Source organism: Carettochelys insculpta, chromosome 6 (assembly GCF_033958435.1).
Source record: "Carettochelys insculpta isolate YL-2023 chromosome 6, ASM3395843v1, whole genome shotgun sequence".
In the NCBI taxonomy this organism is placed as follows: Eukaryota; Metazoa; Chordata; order Testudines; family Carettochelyidae; genus Carettochelys; species Carettochelys insculpta.
The window spans coordinates 64,636,022-64,659,444 of record NC_134142.1 but is presented as its reverse complement, the minus strand read 5'-3'; the positions used below and the strand labels follow the sequence as shown (position 1 = coordinate 64,659,444).

General features: G+C 42.2%; 1 protein-coding gene across 5 annotated transcripts in view; it reads right to left on the bottom strand.

The window, feature by feature from the left end:
• The window catches only part of MIDEAS (mitotic deacetylase associated SANT domain protein), a 93,119-nt gene that overhangs the window by 36,374 nt on the left and 33,322 nt on the right, over nt 1-23,423 (bottom strand). For all 5 annotated transcript variants that reach the window (XM_074997098.1, XM_074997094.1, XM_074997099.1 and 2 more), the window contains one exon: nt 2,088-3,769. In XM_074997098.1, coding sequence (XP_074853199.1) covers nt 2,088-3,539 — 1,452 coding nt within the window. In that variant the 5' untranslated portion in view covers nt 3,540-3,769. The remainder of the gene's footprint in view (nt 1-2,087; nt 3,770-23,423) is intronic.

Here is a 23,423-nt window from a genome sequence, read left to right as displayed (position 1 = left end):
TGGGGAGGTATTTTCATTATTTTGGGAACACCTGGATATTGCAATTTCCAGTGTATAATGTTGATTCAAACTGCTGCACTGTATACTTTCTTTCTGGTTCCCTCTCTTTTTTGGGAGCTAACATAGTTGAATCTCTTGTCGAAAGAACTAGAATGGCTTTTGTACAGCGATTTAATGGAAATGTACCAAAAAAATCTCCAACAGCTACCTGGTCCTCTACTCTTCTTATATATTCCTTACATAAGCTACAACAATCAGGTAGGTGCCTTCTGGATTTACACTGTGTTTTCTGATCAGTGGAAGGGAGTCAACAGTGAAAGCAGCAGCTTGTATCGTGGGACAGAAAACCATTGGGTTTAGCAGAGTGGGGGAACAGACACCCCTCCAACAAAAAAAAAAAAAAAAAGTATGCCTCCTATCTCTTAATACACATCCACCACCACCACTCCCTGCACCCAGTGATCCTCTGTAGTTAACCACTTAAAAAAATTAGGGTTTGTTAGTCCCAGATTGATAATTTTATACATTCAAGAGGAGACTTGCAAATCTGTCTAAAAGAGTGGAATGTGCAGAATCCCTTCTATCACAGCCACCAAGCAATCAAAGCCTTTTCAGTGCTCACTGGGAAAAACAGACAGAATCTGTAAAATACTGCTCCCTTTTGTCCTGAAGTAGCTAAGCATAGCTATATGCAGGCATGACTAGGGGCGAGATTTCTCATTTCAACTCTTAAATGATATTTGATCTCCCCAACCCTTTTCTTAAATTTGTAACCAGTTCTCTCTAATCACACTCACTGGGCTGATGATCAGATTGCATGTGATGAAACTCCACATGTATAAGTATAAACATGCTGTGGATGGGAGGGCAATAGATAAGGCAGAGTGCACATTTCACATTGCTAACTACTCCCCATTTTTTCCTACACGGTGTACTAACAGGCAGCTTGCTCAATAAGAATGGCGCAGCAAGGAAAAGGTGATCGTGGTAACACAATTGCTTCACTAACTGACAAAGGTTTTTGCTGTCTTCTGTGAACAGATGATGCTGTATGTGTGTGAGCACCTCCTGTGGCTACCCACACACACTGAATAAACTAAAAACTTTCCTGGTAGAGTAGATGGGCAAAGCAAAGAGTGAGCAAGTAGGAAACTGGGGGAAAACTGGGAAAAAGGAAATGTTTATATTTTCTTTGTCTCTGTTCTCCAATACACCACTGCAGGAGTAGTTATATATCCCGGACAGCCCCGCTTTGTTCCCCACTCCACAGTAAACAATGAAGCCTCAGAGAAAAATGATCTTCCGATATCAGGGATTCACTGTGAGATCAGTCAAAGCGAGGCTGGAAGAGAACATCGCTATTAGTTATGCCCCTTATTCTTGGCCTCCTGTTTTTCCATCTCATGTGGCTCACTGCTATTCAGCTTATGGCTCTGGGACACCAGAGGGAGCAATGGAGAGAATGCTTTTTCCTCAGTCACCCAGAGATAGTGTCTCTTCCCCTAAAGGTCTTACAAAATTTCCTCCAGGCCTTTGTCTTATAGGTTAGTCATATTTCTTCATGGCTGTGGCAAATTGGAATTCTAACATTTATTTTCATTTTTTGAAAGTATTTCTAAGCGATTTGTTAAAGATGTATTTTGACCAGGGGATTAAGTCAAAAGAGGTAGATTTTAGACAAAGTCAGGTGTAATAGGCCATAAAAAAAAAAAAAACAAAAAAAAACAAGCAAAGTATATTTAGTTTAAATTCTCGATCACCTTGAAGAGCTAGTTGTATTTTAGTTTGCAGGCCTGGGTTAAGAGATTCATTCAATACCAGTGGAGTTAACTACAATGGTCAGGTAGCTTTACTGTGCTACAAGGCAATCATGCTCCTATGGGTATACATTTTGGTCACTATGGCTCCCACCATCCCCTCCACCCACACAACCATTCCAGGGCTGTTTCTGCAGCATTACACTCTGTCTCTCTGTAGGTCAACATCCCACATGTCTTCATCCTCCCCACCCTCCAGATGCATTATTAGGGTGCTATGTAGTATAAGAGCTCTTTTAGATATGCTATGCCTGTCAGGATGTCTCTTACCTTTTCATTTTGAAGAGAAGCCAGCTCAACAGCCTTTTGTGCCAGGGTTAGCAGGTTGGCTTCTTGAGAAACACACCCTTTTCTTCGGGTGCTCTGGATCACACCTCCTCTCACCCCCCCAAAGTCATTAGTTCTCTGAGCACTTTCTCCAGTCACTGATACTTGCTTGTCCCCGTCTCTACCATTATAAGATGTAGCCGGCCTCTCTGTTTCAGGCTGGTTCAACTCATTACTACTCAGGGTCTCCCTCTGTTCCAGGGGGGGTGTTCTCTTGGGCTCCAGATAGTTACCTTTGTTGCGGACCAGAGCTTCAGTCTCATGCTGAAACTGGAGTCCGTGCTGTTGTGGTTGCCAGTGATGCAGGAACAGATTGCTAGCTTGTTCCTCTCCTGGTTTAGAGCCCAACATTTCTCCTGAAGAAGATGGCAAAATACCTTCCTTGGAGAGCCTCCTTGATCTCCTTGGAAAGGGTATCTGGGTCTGAGGTAGCACAGTCTGTTGGTTTTGCTCTGTTAGGGCTTTCAGTAGTTCCTGGTTCCTCTCAGATTGCTGGAACTGGTGAGCCACCATATGATGTTGGGGTGCGGTTGCTGCCACATGGGGCTGAGCTATAGAAGATTGCTGGAGGTTGAAGGCTTGTGCAGCGGCCTGTTGCTGCTGTTGTGGATAGAAGTTTTCGAACAGTTGCAACTGGGGGAGAGACTGTTGTTTCTGCTGGGTAGTATAGACTGGGTTGGAAGAAGCTGGGGTATGTTGAAAGACATGTAACAGTTCAGGAAGGCCTTGCTTCTGGCCTTGGTGACCGAATGCAAGCTGGAAAGACTGTAAAGGTAGAGTTTGATTCTGCTGTTGCTGCTTCTGCATCTGATGATAGGAATTCATTTGAGCTTGCTGCCTGATTAGTGCTTGTTGTTCCAGCTGCACTTTCTGGGCCATCATCTGCTGGACTGCATCTCCATATAGCTCTAGCTGCGGCACCTCCATTTCTTTTTCCTGGTTTCTTTTCAGAGCTTCAGGATGGCCATAGAAACCTGGGGCACTGGCATTGGGGAGCACCCCTTTCTGAGTGCCCCCATAGACCATACTGTGGTTCCATGCCACAGGCGAAGGCTGCCAATTGGTATCAACCCTGTCAGGCAACCTGCTCCCCATCAATGAGTTCTGCCATTTGACAGCAGCCAGCTGCTGGGACATCATCATGGAGTCCCCCCTATCTTGACTATAAACAACAGAGTTCATCAAGGCAACATTGTTGGGCACCCCTGTCAACCCCCCTACTTTAGACAGCTCCATACTTTGTGAACCAGGCATTTCCCCTCCATGTCCATAGTACTGCCCTTCTTTCAGCTGCTGCTGCAGTGCTTTTGATGGCACGGCTACATCCTGCTCATTAAAAAATGTAATCCGTTTCCCAGCCCTCTTGTTTGACTTTTGCTGTGTCTGAAGATTCATGGTTCAGTCTGCTCCCAAGTACCCACGCAGATTTACAACCCTCCCATCTCAGAGGCTGGGGGAAGGAAAGACACCAAAAGTTCACTTTCCCATTCAGTTTCAGTAATGACAGCTTTGTAAAAGTCCAGCTTGAAGTGCCACTGCTTTTTTCCTCTGTGTGTTTCCCTTTCTTCTTTTGGCCCTTCTTCTCCGCAGTTCAGAAGATGCTGGAGTCCACTGGATCACAGTGCCTGAAAGAGAGAACAAACATTAATGAATCGCCAGTAAGGAGCACAAAACAGCAACATTACATCAGATGGCATATACACATAGAATCAGTAAACAATGAAGTGTGTATTGTTCCCGCCTTCAAAGAGATAAGAGTGAAGAAAAATCTTGTCCAGCAGGTAAAAGGGTAGGAAAAAAAAAAAAGAGAGGGACCTCAAGTAGATCTGACAATCTGTAGAGTCTAAATTATTTATCCCTCTCTAAAATGAAACACTAAAAGTAGAATACTTCTGCACAACAACAGGAGTTGCAAACAGCATTACTGATTTAAACAAAAAACACTTTAGCACAGACGTGTCCAACCTACATACATGGCCCACCACAGCATTTCGTAAGACCTGCAGCCTGCTTCAGCACAATATGCTAACTCCTGATTCATTAGTGTTTTGTCATCATGTTTACATCATTTGAGTTGACACGGAGGGTGTCAGCAGACAATACTGTAGTTAGAAACAACCTGCCTAAATACATAGGGAAAAAAGATGAACTTAAAATATAAATCAATACAGGTGACTTTAAAATAGGTAGAATGTGTTTGGCCCACACAATGTGGTGTTCAGGTTTATGGGAGCCCCCTGTGTGATAAGACTGGGCATCAACGCTTTCACCCCTTCTGAAGCCTTTTCTGTTCCACATTCCCATTTTCCTCACATCTCTATCAAATTATTATTGATTTTTATTAGCTCTCTCTTACAAGCTGAATGGTCTGCTTTTAATTGAAACGCTGGGGGCAGGGGGAAACATGGCTTGTTAAAAAACGGCGAACAATTTTAATTATCTCAGGGACTTCCGAATTTCCTCTCTGACATGACAAAAAGAAAAAAAAAAAAAAAGAAAGCATAACACTAAAATCTTGCTGGAGGTTGAAGGGAAAGTAGCCAGCAGCTGTACTGTGTAGAAACCATTGCTTCTGCAGCAAACCCATCAGCCAAAAAAAAAAAAAAAAAAAAAAAAAAAAAAAATCCCTTAATAGCTCTCCAAGTGCTCTGGGACTATGGGCAGGACTTGCCCAACCTGTTGTACTCTAGACCTCTTTTGCAGCAGTTGGAATTTGCAGTTTCTGCTAAGGCATTTCACACTGAAGAGCGGTTCATTAACAGGCTTGAAGACATCTTAATCTTCAGACTAACACATTTCTGTTGGTATAGAACAGGAAAAGAAGACCTCTCATGCATATGAATAGATAAAATCATGGACAAAAAGCCACAACAAAGTAGTATCAGAGAGGTAGCCATGTTAGTCTGTATCTTCAAAAACAACAAGAAGTTCTGTGGCACCTTATAGACTAACAGATATTTTGGAGCATAAGCTTTCATGGGCAAAGACCTGCTTCATCAGATGCAACTGATGAAGCAGGTCTTTGCCCACAAAAAAAAAAAAAAAAAAAAAAAAAAAAAACTTATGCTCGACAATAAAGAGAGCCATCTTCTATGGCACATACCCTGAAAGGCTCATGGACTGGCACATTCTCTTAAAATGTGTGATATTGATGATGGCAGGGCACCTAAAGCTGTGGATATGTACAAATACCAGCTGCCAAGCTGTGAGGCCATCCCAAACCTAGATATAATGAGTAGATGTCATGAGTATTCTCATAATCTCACCCAGTAAATCACATTTTAACATACGAATTACTTCTGAAGTGCTTTAGATTTCAAAAACATAGTACTTCTCTCTCTGTCTACAACGCCAAACAAGCAATCTAACTATTCAGACCCCCCTACCTGTCTTTTCCAAGCTGTAAGGTCCCAGTCTGACTAACTTCTCCTTCCTTGCATGGCAGCCATCCCATACCCCTAATCATTGCTATTGCCCTTTTCTGAACCTTTTCCAATATACGTTTTTGAGATGTGGTGAACAAATCTACACACACCATCCAAGATGTGGGTGTACCAGGGATTTATACAATATGACATAAGACAGAAAATATATCCTTTTTTATATTATTTCCATCATTTTATATGTATAGTTGGGATATAAGGAAGAGACCCCAGGGCAGGGGTCTGCAATCTGTGGCTCTGCAGCCACATGTAGCTCTTTAAGGACTTCTTTGCAGCTTGCAATGCTATAACTGCAAGATTAAAAAAACCCTCCTGATTATTTCTGATAAATGGTGAATGTCTAAAAGCCCAAAAATGAACAACTCGTATATAAATAGCAAAGTGTATGAGATCTCAAAATGTTGGGTAACTCCCCCTAGTGTTCTCCAGAGAGAGAGAGAGAAGGTTCAAGTGAAAGTCAGGAAGACAGTGGTACAAACACACGTGAAGTGTGAGGAAATAGATATGTAAACATTTTGTGAACAACAAGAAGTTTTGTGGCACCTTATAGACTAACAGATATTTTGGAGCATAAGCTTTCATGGGCAAAGACTCGCTTCATCAGATGCGTGAAGCGGGTTTTTGCCCACGAAAACTTACGCTCCAAAATATCTGTTAGTCTATAACGTGCCACAAGACCTCTTGTTGTTGAAGCTACAGACTAACACTGCTACCTCTGCGATAAAAATTTTGTAAACATCCTACAGTAAACGTGTATTGTATTACAAATCATTGTGTGAGCGCTGTTCTTCAAATAAGGGTTACAAAAAGTATGGTTTGACTTTATTTATTAAAGGACCATCGCATATTAACATGCATTGCAGCTTTTGAATTATTGAGATTTTTATTACCAAATTGGAAAAATGACTCCTCTAGCTATTTTGGTCACCGACCCCTGCTCCAGGAAGAGGGTAAATTTGGATCCTACCCTCCATGGATGCACACTCTCTCTGCTGGATGGTGGGGCCTCCACTTCCTTATACAGTCTATGCCAGACAAAACACCAATGAACAACATATGTCCAACTCATGGTTTGCATAATACACTTAAGTATACAGGACTGAAGTCCTAGATTCCAGTTCAGCCTCCCATTCCTGGCATGTGCTGCAGCAGTTTCTGTGTTTAATAGTATTGAGGACAAATATATGGATCTTCTTTGGGGTTGAAATATTTATTTGCATTTGCTGGTGATATATCCCCACCTCCTCCTCCTTGTGAAAAGTGTGAATGACAGCCCATAAAGTGACTTTACTATCTGGCTTGCACAGTGACCACAACCTTCCTTTCATTATCACAGAGAAATGAATGACAACTGCAGCAAGTTGAGAATTGTACTCAGTTTGGTGTTGGGTGGGGAGTATAAGCACTGTTAGAATAAGATTTACCATAGTTCAAAGTCCTCACCAATGGAGCTGAATTGACAGTAGAAACAATGAGGAAAGCAGTAAGTGTATATGCAGAACAGGTAACCACAATTTTCATAAAACAATGGGAATAGAAAATAAAAGCACAGAAGCCTTGGGAAAAAAAGAGAGAAAACATCTCTAAAGTTAGCAAAGAAGCAAAGATGCTTCCACACTCAATCATATTTAATACTTAAATGTTGTGTTTCATCCCACAGAATCACAAATCGCTTTACAAACCAATACACATCTTGTACTCCAGGATCCCTTCAACCACTACAGAAAAGCAGCCTTCTTTGGGGTGGCAAGGAAGCAAATGACAAACAATTGTGCTGTGAAAAGGAATTCTTAGGCAAGAAAAACAGGGCCACCACCTCTTATGCAATTTGCCATGGGATTTTTAAAACCTACACAGAGCAGAAAAAGATATTTTAATTACTAATAAACTAAAGACCCTAACAATAAGGTGCAATAAAATATTTTATACATCAAAAATGGACAAAATAAAAAAACAGTCAAGTAGCACTTTAAAGACTAGCAAAATAATTTATTAGGTGAGCTTTTGTGGGACAGACCCACTTCTTCAGACCATAGCCATACCAGAACAGAAGGTATGGCTATGCTCTGAAGAAGTGGGTCTGTCCCACAAAAGCTCACCTAATAAATTATTTTACCAGTCTTTAAAGTGCTACTTGACTGTTTTTTGTTTTGATAGTATATAGACTAGCACAGCTCCCTGTCTGTTACTATCAAAAATGGACGTTAGACTTCACGTTTCTTCTTTCCAAGGTCCTGTAACCTGAATCTCCTCAATCTCATACTGCTATCAAGTAGATTTCAAAACTGGGAAGGGGGAGGCAGGCTCAAGGTTTATGCAACTTCACATTCAACCAAGATCAAGCTTGGCTTCCCTGCAAGTGGAATCATGGCTTGCTGTTTCAGTAAGAACTGACTCACTTCCTCTGCCTCTCACTTACTGAGTTTTCTTCCCTCTTCCTCCTTCACCCTGGCTATAATGGAACTCTGCCACCTAGTATGACAGAGGCCAGGGCGTTCCTCCCTTCACTGAGCACAAACTCTCAGCCCATTTTCCAATCCTCGGACAGCACAAAAATAAACTCCAGAAGAAATAACACACAGGAGATGGAAAAATTCTCTTCTTAAATTGCTATCAATGCACAATACAACTTGCAAAGCATGTTCAGTGAAAATTTGCCTCAAGTCTGCACCATTGGAGAAAATCCACACCTCACAGGATGAGAGGTTTGAAAATGGAACCCAGGTTGCAAACACAAACAGCTCGGGGGGCGGGGGGTGGGGAAGCAATACAGGTTGAACCTCTCTAATCTGGCACCCTCAGGACCTGACCGGTGCCAGACCACTAGACCACAGGAGGTCAATATTGTCTAGCTGCATTACCAATACTTCTACTGCTTCCTGGGCTCTTAGGAGACATTTAGGGCTAATTTACACATAAACAGCAGCACACAGAACACTGGCAGCCAGGACTAGTGGCTGGACACAAACTTCATGGGACCACAGGAAACTTGGAGATGTCCATGACAAGTGATTATCCAGCAAACTAAAATCATGACAGACTGTGGATGTTGCTGGATGAGAAAGTTCCAGACTGGAAAGATTCAACTTGTACTGTACAGGCTTCAGAGCATTAGTGTGACTTTTTTACCTTTGTTTTTTCAGCAGAATTGCTACAAATTTAGCAGTCTTGTATAACTAAAGTGATACAAATAATAGTGCTTTATGACACAACAATAGACTGTAGAGAAGTTGCAAGACATTATGGTGGGGGAAGGGGGGAAAAAAATCAATTCCTTTGATGTTTTCCTTCCTTTGTAAATTCCTCTAGTACTGACTACTCAAATCTTGCCCATTTTTATCTTCATGAATTCATCTGAAGTCTTAGCTATTTCTTGTCCTCTTATTAGTGTTCAACAGACAGATCTTCTCAAACTACATACCCACCTCTCTTCCTTGCTCACCAGTTTGAAGTCTCTTCTAGGAGAATTTCCCTTTTCTGACTCAGGAGTTGTCTACCCTGCCACTTTACTGCATTTCCAGATCTGAAAAAGTGGGTCTGTCCCACGAAAACTCATCTCCTAACAAATTACTTAATTAGTCTTTGAAGTGTTACATGACTGCTGTTTTGTCTTCTTTGCTACATTGTAACTTTTTTGCTCTGGAGTGTGAAAAACCCACACATCTGCAATGCAGCAAGTTACAGCACTGTAAAGCACCAGTGTAAACAGACTCCCAGTGCTTCTCCCAGTGCTGTTAGCTACTTCCCTTGAGGAGGCAGTATACCCACAGCATGGGGAGAGTGTTCTCCCAGTGCTGATGCTGGGACCACACTGCCACATTGAAACACAGGCGTGGCAGAGCTTTAAACTTAGAAGGGTAGACCAAATCTGGAAATGACTGCAGTGAGATTTGGAAAACCCTTCTTATTTCTTTTCTGTCTGTTTCAGAAACTATTTGTCAAACGTATTATTTATTTTTAAGCAATAAATTAAGAAAATCCTTCAGATTACAGGTTCTCTCTTGCAACGTGCTCAAGGTTTTAAAAGATTTGTGGCTGACTGTAACAGAATTCTAAGTCTAAGGACCACCTTTGATTTTTAAGGTTTAGGTGTTGGAGAAAGAGAGAGAGAGGGAAAAAAAAAAAAAAAGCACCATTACTCAGGTTTGCATCACCTTCCCAATGATTCCCTAGTCATGCAATAACAAGTCAAGAGGAAAACTGGAGGAAACACAACTGGCTAAAATCCAGTTGAGAAGGAATACTGATCTGTAAAGGAAAAAGGCCTATTTTTGAAGACAGATGAAAATTCATTCTCACCAACTTTAAAGGCATCTGTTTTAAATACGGTTGTACTCCCTGGGTTCCTTTCAGCTTCTCTCTACTAGAAGCTTTGCAATAATTAAAAATGCCCTAAGCCTTCCTAGACAAGCCAGACATCTACAAATAAACTTCTCCCACAAACCCAGGGGGCCACCTGGAACATCACGCCCTCCTCAACAGTGACAACCAGAGCAAAACACTTCCACTTCACTGCACCACATTCTCCATTAAGTGTCAGTCAAATTTTGCTTTCAGTTCAAGATTCTTGCATTTTCCAAGCCCCGTATTGGTTACACACACATGCACCAGATTCTCTCACACACTGTCTTTCCCTTCACTTGCTCTCTTGACTTGGGCACCCCAGCACATGCCTAGATCAGAACAGTTATCCCACAGTCATCGTTCAGCTAAGAAAGATTCCTCCAGTCAGACTTTCCTGGAGGCTCCCATGGGTGGGATCTATACCAATAGTACTCAAAATAGAAAGATTTGACACCAGAGCTCATTGACTAGATCATTGCAGATACACAATCCTGACTTTCCATCCCCAGTTAGAGTCCATATGGGAGACTATATTTTGAGAAACCATAGGAATCAAGGAGCTTGTAGGGCCTTTATGGAGGCTTCCAGTGCTCAGGTTACCACTAAGCAATGCAGCAATTTTGTTTTTTCCTCCTGGGAATTGGCACACCTTGTCTAAAGTGCTCCAAAACCCCACTAACCTGTTAGGAAAAGATTGGGGTTTCTCAAAAAGCAGTACAGTCTTGTTGTCTTTGGAAGACCATGGTGACTGTTGAAGTTACAACAGAGGTGGAAAAGCTTTTATGGTTTGAGGGTCACAGACCCACAGAACAAAAAAAATATCAGTCAGTGGCCACATGGAAGTGAGAGGCAAAACACACACACACACACCCTCCTACCCACCACCACAGATGTGGCCCCCAAATGAGGCTACTTGATTCTGTGCCCTGCCCTCCCCCCACTCTGGGGCAGAGAAATAAAAGAGGGTTCATTGCATGGGAGGGGGCTGCTAGGGATTAGGCTAGCCGATGTGGGGTCTGGGCTGGAGGTAGGGTGTAGGACCGAGCTTGGACTTGGGGGGGAAGTGAGTAGGGGGGCAGGATCTAGAAGACAGGGGACAGAGGATGTGGCAGGGACACATCACTCTGTGTAGCTCTGCATGCTGCAGGGAAGGCAACTACAGCAACACCACCCTGCCCCTCCCATTGGCCATGAGTCAGCTAATGGGAATGACAGGGTGGTGATGCCTGCACAAGCACTTCCCTGTGGCACACAGGGGCACTCCCCCTGCCAGGCAGAGCCCATGGACTGGCTTGGGCCCTCACTTACCTGGATCATACCTCTGAAGCTCAGTCTCCCCACCACCCAGCAGTAGTACAAGCCAGCCAATGCTTGTAATCCAGCTATGTCCCGCCCCGCCCTCCCCCAAACACTGTAGCCCCACTTGGTTTATGACACAGAAGAAAGGGAGGGGCTAGCTTTGTGGGCCAGATCCAGACAAATGCTGAGTTACAACATCAAAAAAAAAATCAAGATACTGAAAACTGAGTTACTAAGAAAGGATGAGAATTGTTAATCTAGTAAAAAAAAAATAAAAACAAATTTTTAAATAAAGACGGACATGCTTGGGACAATGCAATTCATTTGCTAAAACATTAAACATCCTTCACCTTCAACTAAGCTCACAAAAATCACATTAAAGATTCCTCCAGGAAAAACAATTAGAAAAACGAAGAGCAATATTTTAATATTCCTAATATTTCTGAAGTTAAAAACAAACTACACAAATCTTACAGGCTTTTTTTAAATGCACAATTAAGCAGAACAACAAGATTCTTCACAGGCCATCATTAAAATAATCATCATCCATGGTTTAAAATGAAGTGGTGTATGTCTGGACTATAGCTTCGATGTTCCCAACTGGCAGCTTCCACTGATGCACGCCTGTTGCCTCAATGACTTATCAGACTCTCTCCCTGATGTCTGGGGGATGACCTCATACCATCATGCTCAGTGGAAAAAAAAAAAATCAACATTTCTCCATAAGAGTCATCCTGCAGTTGCATTAGGACAATCCTGCTGGCATACTACGCAGCACAGAGTGCCTCAGGCTGGTTACTGATGTGGAATGCAAGCTACGCAGAAACCTGCGCCCCTGCCATGCTCCCTTACCTAAGAATCTAAGGCGAAGTTTACACTTAAAACATTAAAGTGTTGCTGTGGCAGTGCTTTAACTTACAAGTATGGCCATTGCACCTGTGCTGGGGGAGTACTGTCCCAGCTCTTTAAGTAAATCACCTCCACAAGGGGAGTAGCTAATAGCACTAGGAGTGCATTCAGACTGGTGCTCTGTGACAGTAACTTGCTGTACTCGGGTGGGGGAAGCAGATTTCACACCCTGAGCCCAAAAGCTGCAGCACAGCAAAGCAGCAGTGTAGACATGGCCTCAATACTGTTTGTAATAAAGGTGGCTAAAACTTAACTGGTAGTTACTGAAATTAAGTCAAAGTACACTCATCTTCTGACACTTCTGGGCAACTATTCCATACACCAGGGGCCCCTTGAGGTGAAAATGCTCTTCAGAAGGCCTTTCTTTGAAGGACTTCTGTCCTATCAGGCCTTAATCTTGTACTTCCCATTATATTGCCTAATATTTTAAATTTCTAAAGCAATTTTCTTGTATTATGATCTCCTGCCAAGAAACTTCACACAATATAAAACACATAGTACCAATGAAACCCAGCAACTTCTGGAGCAAAGTGTGTTAAACAACAAGGGTACAGGATAGAACTGGGGACATGGAAGAACTTCAGCCAATTCTATAGTGAACACCTACTCCTGAAGTCACTTAATAGCCTCAGACGGCAAAATAAATAAATTTCTAAGGTCTCCTATAAAAAAGTCACACGCTGTGGGGGGAGGGGAACAAAAAAAGCAAACAACCCAACACATGGAACTCAATTTATCTCCCTTGGCAACAAAAAGGCCTAAGGCCCGGTCAAAAGTTGTTCTGACTTAACTAAATCAATTAATTAAAATGGTCTCACTTTCTCATCATGACAAGGCCCAAGCCTGACTTGCCAGGATGCTACAGAAGACCCTTTTTCTATCCATCAAAACTCATTGGCTGTGTGTACACGTGCATTCCTCTTTTGAAAGAGGTATGCAAATGAGGGAAATAAAAATGCAAATGCAGTGCATATCTGCAGATCTGGCACCTCATTTGTATATTCTTATTTCAAAATAGCTTCTTTCGAAAGAAGAAAACCAGAGTAGACACCACTCTTTCGAAAGTAAACCCCATGTTCAACAGAATCTTTCTTCCCTTTTTTAATGGGGAATGCAAGTGTAAACACAGCCATTGTGAGGTGCATGCCTCCCTCCCATACTCAAAATATAACAGAATATTCTCTACACCCTCTCAATAATAGCTCAAATCCTGCTGTGCCCGATACGGGCAGAAAGGATGGAGGAAGTTTATGTGATCAAACAACAAAACAGGCAAGTTAGCTAAGGGCGAATAATTTCACTTCTAGCACACGGCAAATAATTGTGTCCTGGCAGTAGAGTGACAAGAAACAAGCATAAGAGGGAAAAATTGAGATTGACACAGAATATTTCTAGACTTTAACATTTAGATTTTTTTGTACTACAGCTTTATTTAATGTTAATGTTTTTATCCTTATTTAAAAAGTTTCTTCATAATTTTCCTCTTTAAAAAGTATATCATTTTAATAAATTATTTCACATTAATAGACTTACTTCCAATATGAATTCTATTTTGGAAGATATGGCCTGGAATTCACTACTGCACCCAAGTTCCGCTTAATTTCTTTAAATACTGTTTTCCATTTAACAATAGGTCTCTCTACACTATTTCATATGCCAAGTTACTGACCACAAATTTTGTAATATCATGCAACTCTGTTTTCCAGATTTTCTGTAGAGAGCCTTCTGCAATTCTGTGGTCTCCCCTCTTTAACCTGCTGATCTACCCACATTTGGCATCACAAGGAAATTTAAATTCTGTGCATCAGTGATCAGCTTTAAGTTGTTTTGCATACAACTATCAGACCAGAGATTTTTGTTCTTTACCAGCTTCATACTCCTTTCCAAATAATGCAGTCTGCTGCATATGACCATCCGAAATAGGGTCACTACAGACTTTTTCTTCACATGTATGTTAAGTGTAACATAATCCGTTGTCTGCCATTACAACATTTTTCTTGCATGCCCCTGACAAGAAATTGCGTCTCTCGAGCTGTGCGTACCCCAGTTTGAGAACCACAGTATTAGACAGAAGCCCCAATATTGATCTAGGAGAAATGCCGTGTGGCTCCTCCTCCTTGGAAAGGTAGATGAAGCGTAGAAAGTAGAAAATTGTAACAGTAGTAGATTATCATGTTTTACCATTAACACAGAGTCCAAGCACCTCCATTTTAAAGCTACTTCATGCAATACTCTAAAATTACTCTGTTGCCTTATCCACATCAATTTTCTTGTCAGCCCCTTAAAGAAACTCTATCAGATTAGTCTGATGAGATTGGTTTCTCACTAAATCCCTTTGCTGGCAGCTGCTAAACTTACTCCTCTCCTCTAAGAAGTTCAATCTCTATCTCTGGTTAATGAATCTAAAAATTGTTCCTGGAATCAAAACTGGATGTACCAGGCTACGCAGTTCTCCACTTCCTTTCTAAGACAGAATAGTTGCCTTAGATACATCCCTCCTCCAGCCTTAATAATTAACACTTCAAAGAGGTTTTTTATTAAAAGATCTCAAGGCATTTATAGTGTGGTTAAAGTATCCATGACCCACATTCTATTGTATGAGAAACTAAAGAGAGAAGGGTTAAGAGAGATCAGTGACAGAATCATGAACAGAACAAAGTCCTGTCATTAATCCCCTGCTCTACAGACTATACAACACTCCCTAAATTTACATACAGTAGAACCCCAAGATTAGTGAATTCAGCTTGTGCATATCTCAGGTTAACATGACTTTGAGTGCCAGGGAGCTGGTGCCTGGCTCCAGGCTGCCAGGCGCCAGCTCCCCCCAACTCAGAGGAGCAGGGAAACTGTGCCTGACTCTCATTTTCCCGATGTGCTGGTCAGTGTCATGGCTCCTGCCAGTGGAGGGGAACCAGGCTGTCACCTGGTTCCTCACTCCCCACCACTCTGGGAGTCAGGAAAACTGACCAGCACTGGTCAGTTTCCCACCTCCTGCAAGCCCAGGGGAGCTGGAGCCAGGCTACTGACCAGAAACGCAACCCTCACATAACTCAGGGGTCTACTGTATGTAAGTATTAAAGTAACTCTAAAAGTCATTAAAACTATGTGATTTTTATTTAAACTACCGTTGTAACAGAATCATAGAAATGTGAGGCTAGAAGGGATCTTCAGAAGTTATCAAGTCCAGGTTCTTGCTCTGAGATAGGACTTCGGAAATCGAGATCATCCTTGAGAGCATTCATCCAAACTGTTATTAAAATCCTCCTATGACAGGGATTCCCCAGTCTCCCTTTGAATCCTTTTCCAGCTAAACTACCATTTTAGTGTCAAAGTCTTCCCTAATATTTCACTTAAAACTTCCTTGCTATAGCCAAGTCCATTACTGCTTGTCCTGCCTTCAGTGGCCATGGAGAAAAACCAATCACTGTCCTCTTTAAAACAGCTCTTAATATATTTGATAAGTGTTATCACATCTTCCCCTCCCATATCTTCTTTTTTCCAAGTCGAAACAACATGCTGAGGGTTTTTTAAAACCTCTCTTCATATATAGGATTTTCTCAAATCTTATTTTGGACTCTCTCCAATTTCATCTTTCCTGAAATGAGGCACCCAGATTTGGACACAGTACTCCAGCAGAGGCCTCACCAGTGCCAGTAAAGTGCGACAATCGCCTCCCAAGTCATATGTACAACACTCCATCTATATGATAATATCTAGCTGAGAAATGAACCTTAAGTGATGAGAGCGGGGTTGTTTGCTTTTTGAAAACAGGCTACGTTTATGTTGTTACAGGAAGGGAATAATAGCCTTTAATTCCTCTGACATAGAAAGAAAACAGATCCAGAAGCTAACAACAAAGAGTCACAGCACAGAGTAGATCCATTATAAAGCAATTGCACTCCATGCCACTACATGGAAGCCAAAGTTCAGTTATTTGATTCAGATCTCTCCTTTCACGGTCCAGAATTGTAAGCATGCGGGGGAAATGTGTAGGATGTTAAAATGCAATAAAAGAGAAAGAAAGAGAGGAAATTTTGTAATTGCTGATCCAGCCAGACAGCAAACAAAACGTAGTTATTTCTGAAAGGAGCTCCTCCCTGTCCTTGGGTGCAAAGTTTATGGCTATAATACACCAATGACTGGTGAGCAAAGCAAAGGAACACATGATCTTCCAAGACTGCCTATCTGCAAATAAATTAACTCTGAGTGGAGCACACAATCAATACCTGTCAAAATATCAGCTGTAGAGGTGAAGGGAACAAGGTCAACCCCACAAACACACAAGCACAGCAGTGGAAGACATATTAAAGCTCCACATTTTGAAATGTAACTGATCCCCTCATCTACCAATATTTTGTGTAGATGCAAAAGATGGTGAACTGGTGTAATTCAACAGCCTTACATCACTGGAGACTTAGGATAGGCCATAAGCAGGAAAGAAGTTCTCATCTCAGCCTGATGGTGGTTTAGTGATGGCAAACCTCCAACTATTGTGACAGACTTGGATAAGAAGAAGTGATGAAGGCAGGCGTGGGTAGAATGAACTCTGCAGAGGTTACAGAACAACTTTCTGCACACACTGTACATATCCAGGAAAATCATGGCCATCACAAGTTTGCAACTGTTTTCTTGAAAGTAATCAACACCAACAGAATTCCTGCAGACTGCATCCCCCCAGCCTTCCCTCCCAATCACCACCTTCAGACTCCTGAAAGCAGGAAGCAAAGCAAAAACGCATTCTTTCGCATCAGGATTGGAAAGGGGAAAATGTACTATCAGTGTAAAGCTATGTGGAAGAAAGATGGGTCTATCTTATCTAATCAGGAGTGTGGAGGAATAAGGCTTGCTGAGGGCCACCAGGCACTGAAAATCATATGCTTGGTTCAGAAATCAAAAGAAATTAAATCCTGCTCTAAAAATTATGCCATCTGCACCCATAACACAGGCAGCAAAACCTTTCCTACAAATATTTAAAAGCCTGGGGTGGAGGGAGAGGAAGATGGGACAGGAGGTGTCTAAAGAAATATGTTCTTCAGTTATCCAGTGCAACACAATGGAGGCAACCTAAATCTAGAGTTAAAGAATCATGCTGACTGGCAGGATTGTTTCTAGCTTCCTAAGGGCCCAGTGCAAATAAAATACATGGGAGTACTGTAGGCCTAGGGCTGCCATTCCTAATGGAAAAGAATCATTTAGGCAAATAAATTAGGTGAGAGTCCTAGCAATCAATAAGGTCCGTAGGGTAAATATTGCACACTACAGAATGAACTCTCCAGTGAGAAACAGAGAATGAGAGACAGGCAATGAAGGTGAGAAATTAGCATCCAGGAAGTTTTACCACTTCAGTGCAATTGGACATAACTAGTACATGGAGCCCACAACAAAAAAATCCAAAATGTATCTTTAATGTACCTGGCACATCCTTTCTGACAAAAGTAATGATACAGCAACTTCAAGCAGTCAGAACAGCCCCTTGGTGCACCTCTGAGGCACATTTCACAGATAATAACACCACCCTTCTCATTTCTTCACAATCTCACTCCTAGACTGCTAATAAAACCATAAAACCCCATAAAGCAAACGTATCAATAAGGGTCACCAGAATGAAGTTCACTGTCTGTCATCACAATGCTGCTGAACAGAAAGCTATCATACAGCAATCTACCTACCCATCTGATCCAGTGTCTTGAGGAAATCAGACATTCAATACTGCTATAAATGAGCAAAATGAAGTGAACTTCAAGTGGAATTTCTGATTCGTAACAGGAAGTAAAAGGTGATTAAAAAAATCAAGACAAAAACAAGGATAAATTTTGCTTTGATGGATATGAATCATAACATGCAGAAATTCACATCCTTATTTTGTTTGCTTACATCACATCATGATCCCTCACTTTTGCCTTTACCAGCAAGTGGTGGAGGTGGTGAAGAGAAAAGACAGCACTCTAAAAAAGACTTGGAAAAATCCTTCTTTATTTAAGCTGGTTTCTTTTGTTTCTGTGCAGCATTTTTTTAAATAAATAAATAAATATTGTAATCCCCCAAACATGTATTCCAATTGCCATTTTGGCCTGTCATTTAATGGCTTTTATTTATTCATTAACTTCACTGACTACTTCTTCATTCCTTCCAAATACTTTGACACATTCTAGCAAAGGGCATGTTATAACGAAAGAATGTCTGATGGAGTTGGAGGGTCAGAAGAGCAGCAGCTGCACCTCAGAACAGGCTTTCAAACACACAACAGCCCTATACAGAGGGCATCTTTTAAAGTACAGAATGTGTCAGCATGCCTCACTGTCATAGTTTTTCCTGAACCTGCTTGCTTTCCAAAATGCTTCTGGGTTTTATTTTGGTGTATGGAGGAACAAAAGTAACAGCAGATGGATTTTAAGAAAGCAGAGCTGCAATGTGCAGATTGTGAGTTCAACCTACAAACTGCAAACCAGCATAGGAAGGCCTGCACTTATGACTCACTCCACAAGAACAAAATACGCATGCATGCAAAGCAAAGCAAATTATGTTAGGGAAGCATTTGTGCGTCAAGCTTATTACAAATAACCATGATTTTTTGAGTTGACAGTGTCCCTTCCAGCAGCTCCAGACAATTTAGAACAATTAACACAAACCACACCTTTAGTTTAACTGTCTAAAGTGATGTTTCCAAAATAACTGAATTGAAATTCTCCCAAATCTTTCAAGACGGCTGCAGAACACGAGATTCTTATCTCATGGTTTTCCTGAATGACATCTCTCATCATAAGAAATACCACAATGTGAAGATTGTACAGCCAGAGCTAGGGCATGCCTAAGTAGAAGCAAAGGGCTTAAGATGACTGCATGTTCCGAGACTACACAAAGTTAGAAAGCTATGTACTGTTCTTTTCCTGTGGAAATCGGTTAACATTTCTGCTAACTGTAAGTGCCTGCAGCTATTTTAGGTTCTTCTGTTTGGAACCGTCCAGGAAGGCAGTTGCTAGCAACAGAGAGAGAAACGTTTACTCCAGCATGCAGGATTTGCAGACAGCTCTGTAGTCACAAAAGCACAGAGAGACAGCTCTTCTTCTGTTTGGACTCACATAGCTGGTATAGCCATACTTCTTTCGCTCAGAGTTTCGCCACTGCAAATATGCCAGCTGTGGAACTGGACATACCGAGCAGATATGACCAAGTTATTGTGCCTTCCTGCACCGAGAACAGCACTTTCCCAACTTTGCAGGACTGCAGCAGGAAGATACACAGCAGAGTATACCTTTAAACGCTCTTGGCCTTTCCTGGCATCTGGGCCAAGAGTAAAAAGCATGAGAAATCTGGGTGTCCACACAGGGTTTTGTGGAGGCAGTCTGCTCTGAGGCTACATCTACACTACAGCAATCTGTCAACAGAAGTTACTGCTGGAAGAGATCTTCTGCAACTTCTCTCAATAGATCATACCCACGCACAAAAGTGGATCAAAACTGCAATCTGTTCTGTGAACAGAGAGTGACCAGGACTGCCTCACCACTCTCTCAACAGAACAGCCAACTGGAAGCTCAGCAAACAGGGCTGCCCAGTAAACCAGAAGTCCTGTCAGTTGACAGAGCACCCCCCCACACACACACCCCGAGTATCCACACGGCTTTTTTCTCCATAGAAACTGTTGAAAAAGGTGTTATTCCTCACTGAGGAGAGACAGAACACTGTCGGCAGAAATGCCATATTTTTGTTGACACGCTGTGGACAAAACGCATTTTGTGTGTAGACGCTCTGCAAGTTTTGTTGACAAAACCCTGGTTTTGTTGCTAAAACTCTAGCATAGACAAAGCTTGAGGGGGAAGAGGGAAAGCTAGGGTAACAGTACTTTCCATTACTATGAAAATCCCCTCCTGGCTGATATGCGTAGGTCAGGGGTCAGCAACCAAATTAGCAAGCAGAGCCATTTTTTTCAAATGCATGTAAATACGAGATTGTCTTTAATAAATAACACCAAACCATACTTTCAATAACCCCTATTTGTAGAACAGCACACACACAATGATTTGTAAGAGTATGCATGTTTACTGCATGGTGTTCACAAACTTTTTACATACAATAAATTGTTTTTTATCCAGTATTTGCATAACCGGCACACTCAAATAGCCAGCATCACTCACAACTGAAGGTCTGGGCGGAGGACACTTGGTGGGAGTGCAGAGAAGCAAAGTCATGGCTGGTGCCTGTGAATTACAGAGCAATGCCCTGCCCCTGGGGGCCGACCCACTTAATGTATGCCCTGTGTCCCTCTGTGCTGCCTGTATGTGCAGCCAATGGCCTTCTCTGCTCTCCTGCCTGATGTCTGCTACCCTGAGCAGCTCCCTGTGCGACGCAGCAAGCTGCCTGTTGCCGTCTTCAAGTGGCTCCCTGGTGTCCCCACCAACAAGGTAGGGGTAGCAGTTGAGCAGGAGCCAGCGCTGGAGTGCAGGGGTGACAGCTGAGCTGTGTTTTGGGGGGGGGGCACTGACCCTGGCCTGTTGCTCTCTATTAAACAAAATATCTGCATATCTGGCAAACTCCCAGTCCCAGGACTGCCTGTTCTGAAAGAGTTTACTGTATTATATTTCCTCACTCTTTACATGTGTGTGTTTGTACCACTATCTTCCTGACTTTCACTCACAAACCCATTTCACTTATGCTAATTTTACTTCACGTTTAATTTCAGTTATCTTTCTTAAAAGGTGTATTGTCCTTCACAGCAGGAACACCGCAAGCGTCCTTTTCCTTTTCAAAATCAAGACATTATTAGCAATGCAATCAAAACACAAATATAGTATCATGTACCAGAATGCACTGCACATAACAAAGGGGAAGTTATCCAATCTTTCAAGATCACATATTTGCTATTTAGATATGAGTTGTTCATTGGGCTTTTAGATGTTACCCTTTATTGAAATCAGGAATTTTTTTTTTTTAAACTCTGCAATTATAGCATCAGGAGCCACAAAGAAATCCTTTAAGAGATGCGTGCAACTCTGGAGCCACAGGATGCAAACCCCTGAGATAGGTGGCAACATGGATTCAACATACCATAGCCCAGGGGTTGGGAACCCGCGGCTCTTTAAGGAGCCACTTGCGGCTGCAAACGTTGCTGCCACTGACTCCTCTTGCCGCTCTGGAGCATGCTACCACTTAAATAATACCTGTAGTTAAAACTAGATTCAGTTTTTTTGTTTAAGTAACGGCAGCCTCCAGAGCCACAAGTGGACTCAGCATTGGCAGGGAGCCCCAGAAGAGGAAGCCAGCAAGGCAAGAAGTTGGCCACGCACTGCATGCAGGGGAACTCTAAGGCTGTAGAGAACTGGTGGGGAGGGGCAGCAGAGCCTGCCCTGCTGGACCCATGCTGAGAAGGAGGCAGCAGGGAGACAGTGGCCATGGAGGAGCAGCAGTAGCACATAGTGCTCCTCCTCTCAGACAGGTAAATCCTAGGGATGGGAGGTGGTTTTGGGGCTGAGACGGATTAAGCCTGGGGATGGGGGGAGGGGTAAAGCTTGTTGACAAGAGGGTGGATTTGGGGACTGCGGCAGGTAAAGCCTGGAGACAGGAGTAACTGTTTCCTAACTGGTACAAGTCATCGTGTGCTCTTTGCTCTTAAAAACGGGGTGATGAATGTATGGTTTGACATTATTTATTAAAGATTGTCTTGTATTCACGTGCATTGGGGTGCTTGAAGTATCAATTTTGTAACTGAACTTGAAAAAAAAAAAAAATGGCTCTTCTCACTTTTTCAGTTGCAGGCCATTGCCATAGCCGTTAGCCCACAGCAGAGACATTCTGCCATTCGTCAGATAGGCGCTACCCACTGTTGCTTGGGACCAAGGCTAGGGCAAGAGCTGCATGACAAAATGTCAAGAGAGCTGGTTTCTATTCCCAGCCTGCTCACATACTATGTCATCAAGTAATCATTTCAGTTCCTCCCTGGGATTTAAAAAAAAAAAAAAATAGTATCTGTCTCACATGGATGTTGTGAAACTAAATACATTAATATTTATTATGCACTTTCAGATTTCCAGTTGGAAGGGACTATTATTTTTCACAGCACCCACAAGAATGCTGGGCACATATAGGACAAAAGGAAGATTATTCCCCAATGTTTATGGTCTAATTTTAGACATGATGCAACGAATTGGGAATAATCAAACAATAGGGAGTAGACAGGGTGGTAGAAGTACAAAGGTTACACTAATAAGGTCAACAGTTGCTCATTAGTCAAATGCATGTATCTTACACTAGGTCTATGACAGACAATCATATGACTTCAGCAACTGGGTTAGCTGAAAAGGTTTAGTTTATCTGTGCCTATGCTTACGCATACATAATGGTCACCCCTAATTCAGCTATCATTTAGCAAATTGCTAAAACTGGAGCTATTTCCAACAGTAGACAAAATTCAACTGAACTGCTACAAATTTTTAACACTGTATACATAAACATTATAACTTCTAAAAAGTACTGTGGGGGAGGGGGTGTCTGAAGGGATTTAGCTGACATGACTACAGTTGCTGGTGGACTAGAATGCTTGTGGGAAATACAAAGGATTTCCCAGGCTGTTGCTGTTCCCAGAGCAAAGGAGTAAGAGAGCAATATAGAAAGCACCACCTCAGCTATGTAGGCAGGTGGTTCTGTAAGATAGGAAACTGGACAGTGCATATGACATGGTCAGGTGAACACATAAGAAAAAATTATTTCAGCAATTGCATTTTAGAAGCGGTGTTTGAGATGGGGGGGGGCAGATTATTAAGAAGTGAACACTACAGATTTAAGCCCTGGAATTAACTTCCTGGCTATGAATTCAAAATTTCCCCATCCTCAATACCCAAAACAACCCCATTTCAATACAGAGAGAGAGAGAGAGAGAGAGACACACACATGGCAGAGGAGACCGAGTACACCACACCAGGGGTTCTCAAACTTGGGGGGGGGGGGGGGGACGACTGCGACCTCACCAGGGGTCATGAGCTCTCAGCCTCCACCCCAAACCTCACTTTGCCACCGTCATTTGTAACAGTGCCAAATGTAAAAACAAGGGTGTAAAAGGAGTCACCAATACAAAAAAAGTTAAGCAAATTTTAGACCAATTCTGTAGCAGCTAATTTGTGTCTTTATTACATCGCTTTCTGAATCGACACACCAGGAACTATGTATAGGCAACATCAGCCTCAAACATATTCAGAAAGTCAGAAATTTCCTGCAAAACTGATTCAGGCAAGTGCACTGTAGCAAGAGAAGAAACAAACCACCTGTCCAGCATTTATCAATATTTCAAGAAAGA